The sequence below is a fragment of the Silene latifolia genome, chromosome Y (assembly GCF_048544455.1).
Source record: "Silene latifolia isolate original U9 population chromosome Y, ASM4854445v1, whole genome shotgun sequence".
Taxonomy (NCBI): domain Eukaryota; kingdom Viridiplantae; phylum Streptophyta; class Magnoliopsida; order Caryophyllales; family Caryophyllaceae; genus Silene; species Silene latifolia.
This window is the reverse complement of record NC_133538.1, coordinates 287,301,459-287,303,746: the sequence shown is the minus strand read 5'-3', so window position 1 is coordinate 287,303,746 and position 2,288 is coordinate 287,301,459. Positions and strand designations below refer to the sequence as shown.

The following is a 2,288-nucleotide window of genomic DNA, read 5'->3' as shown; positions in this document are numbered from 1 at the left end:
CTTGAAATAACTTTCCCTCCAGTCCATACAAAGGCTTTCTATATGATTTCTTCGTCCATTTGCTTTTGATGTACTACTCCGGTATGCTATGCAATCCTTTTCCTCATATAATCAATATAATGTGTTACAAAGGATTCCTTTCCTCTCAAACATGTTGCACGTACATGTTGTTTCCTTTGATTCGTTATTGTGAGCAACATGCATTACAGTGTAGTTATTACGATAAGAAAACATAGTTATTATATAGTTCAACATGGATTATTTTATTCAGAATAGCAATGAACACCACGGTAGAACTCCATCAGTTATTTTAATGTCAAAACACAGTTATTGTATTCTTTTATCACAGTTATTGTATTTTAAAGTCAATGGAATAACCTGAAATATTCTACGTTGCTTGTAGGCACCTTCAACACCTATAATGTCGACGTTTTTTGCTCAAAAAATCCCCTAACGGCACAAGAATAGGGAGCCGCTTGCACTTGCTTTTGGAACTCATAGAAAACAGTATGTGTGTAGATTTTAGAGGCGTGTTTCTCAACCATTGTCTTAGACGAAACCTTTGGCAACGTGGTGTCACTTGGAGCATCAAGAAATCTCTGATTATAGCATTGTTGTTCTATTGCACTCTGAAAACGCAACCAAAATTCAACAATTGTGCCATCTATGCTCTCAAATCTTTTGAAATAACTGTTTTGACTCTCTAATCTTTGTGTTGTATTCAAAAGACAGTCTAAAGGCTTATCCCTAAAGTAAGAATGTATCCATTTGTGCCTTTTGCTATACATGTATGTCAACCAAGTATTATCATTCAACTCAAAGTTACTAATCACTTGAGACCATTTTTCTTCAAACTCTAAGGGTTCCAAGTCAGTATCCCAAACAACTACACATATTCGCTCAACAAAGTCAATCTCCTTACAAATCTGTGACTCAACTTTATCGGTAAGTTTTTTCATTATATGCCACATGCAGTAGCGATGTCTTGCTTTCTTGAATACAGAACGCAGTCCGAGTTTAATTGCTGGATCTTGACCAGTAAGAATGCACTGAGGTTCTTTGTTGCCCATACAATCAAGGAATTTCTTAAACACCCAAATAAATGACCCATCGTTCTCATGATCGACAAGTGCAGCAGCAAAAGTCACCGACTTTTTGTGGTTGTAAACACCAGTGAATGGCGTGAAGGTCATGTGGTACTTGTTAGTACCATAAGTAGGGTCAAAGGTGATGGTGTCCCCAAACATGGAATAATTCATTCTTGCCTGTGCGTCTGCCCAAAAGATTCTAGCCAAACAGTTATCCTCATCAACTTCATAAGCAAAGTAAAAGCCATCTTGTGACTCAGAGAGCCCCTTCAAATAATCGAGAAACATATCAGCATCCTTGTCACCTATGTAACATTTAATATTTATTTGGAAGTTCTTGAATTCCGTGAGAGATGCACCGATGTTGGCATACCCATTTGATTGTTCCGCCAGAATTCTTAATGTCTTGGTAGCACCGATGTTGAGTTTATAATTGTTAACAATTGTCTGCTTAATGTAAAGGTTAAGTGTTCTTAAATTTTTCTGGAATTCCCTTTCTTTGAGTGAGCAGAGTCTGTGATTATGACCTTCATAAAACATATCAATGGCATACCCTATTAGCTCCTTAAGGTCATTGAATACAACACAAAATCGTATTTTTACCTTGCAACCAAATCTTGTTATTTTGTTTTCTTTGGCTCTACAGATCTTTTCCTCTTATTTTTCTCTTCTGTGTTTTCAAATTCAACAACAGGTTTAAACTTTTTGCGATCCTTTTTGAATCCATGTCTGTTGCAGACCATTGATTTTTTGTCTATCAGACCATCACGGAATCTTGTTTGTGTGTACTTTCTTGGTATGAAACCTGTTGGGAAATGTGTCCTCAACAATAGTGCGATCACATGATTTAAATATCATTATTAAATCTCAAGCCAAGAATACGGAAGGGATGATACATTACGTATATAGTCAACTGGTCCACACATATCGGTAATGATTGGCTGGCTAGAGTTTGACATTACTGTCGTGCGACGGTGGTGATCAGTTGATCCCTTGAGGTCACACCTAAAGGACGATTCCCTTAATTGAAAAGGTTAATTAGTTGTATACCGATACAGATTAATTAATTCCTTAAAATTGAACAATTCGATTTGTGAGAGAGAGAATATTGATATCTTATTGTAATGGGATTAAATAAGATTATTTTAGTAATAAAATGCTTTGTTGCTAAAATTATCTATTGTTTGAGAAACAATAAAG

At 35.9% G+C, this 2,288-nt stretch overlaps 1 protein-coding gene across 1 annotated transcript; it reads right to left on the bottom strand.

Annotated features, from left to right (window-relative positions):
- Window positions 1-416: 416 nt before the first annotated feature.
- On the bottom strand, window positions 417-1,628 carry LOC141630855 (protein FAR1-RELATED SEQUENCE 5-like). The gene has a single exon (XM_074443601.1). It carries the CDS (start codon window positions 1,626-1,628, stop codon window positions 417-419), a length of 1,212 nt encoding a protein of 403 aa, XP_074299702.1.
- Between the last annotated feature and the right edge of the window lie 660 nt (window positions 1,629-2,288).

Bases quoted from the DNA above. Each gene is read 5' to 3' on its own strand.
- LOC141630855 (XM_074443601.1), bottom strand. From the start codon at position 1,628: ATGTTTTATGAAGGTCATAATCACAGACTCTGCTCACTCAAAGAAAGG.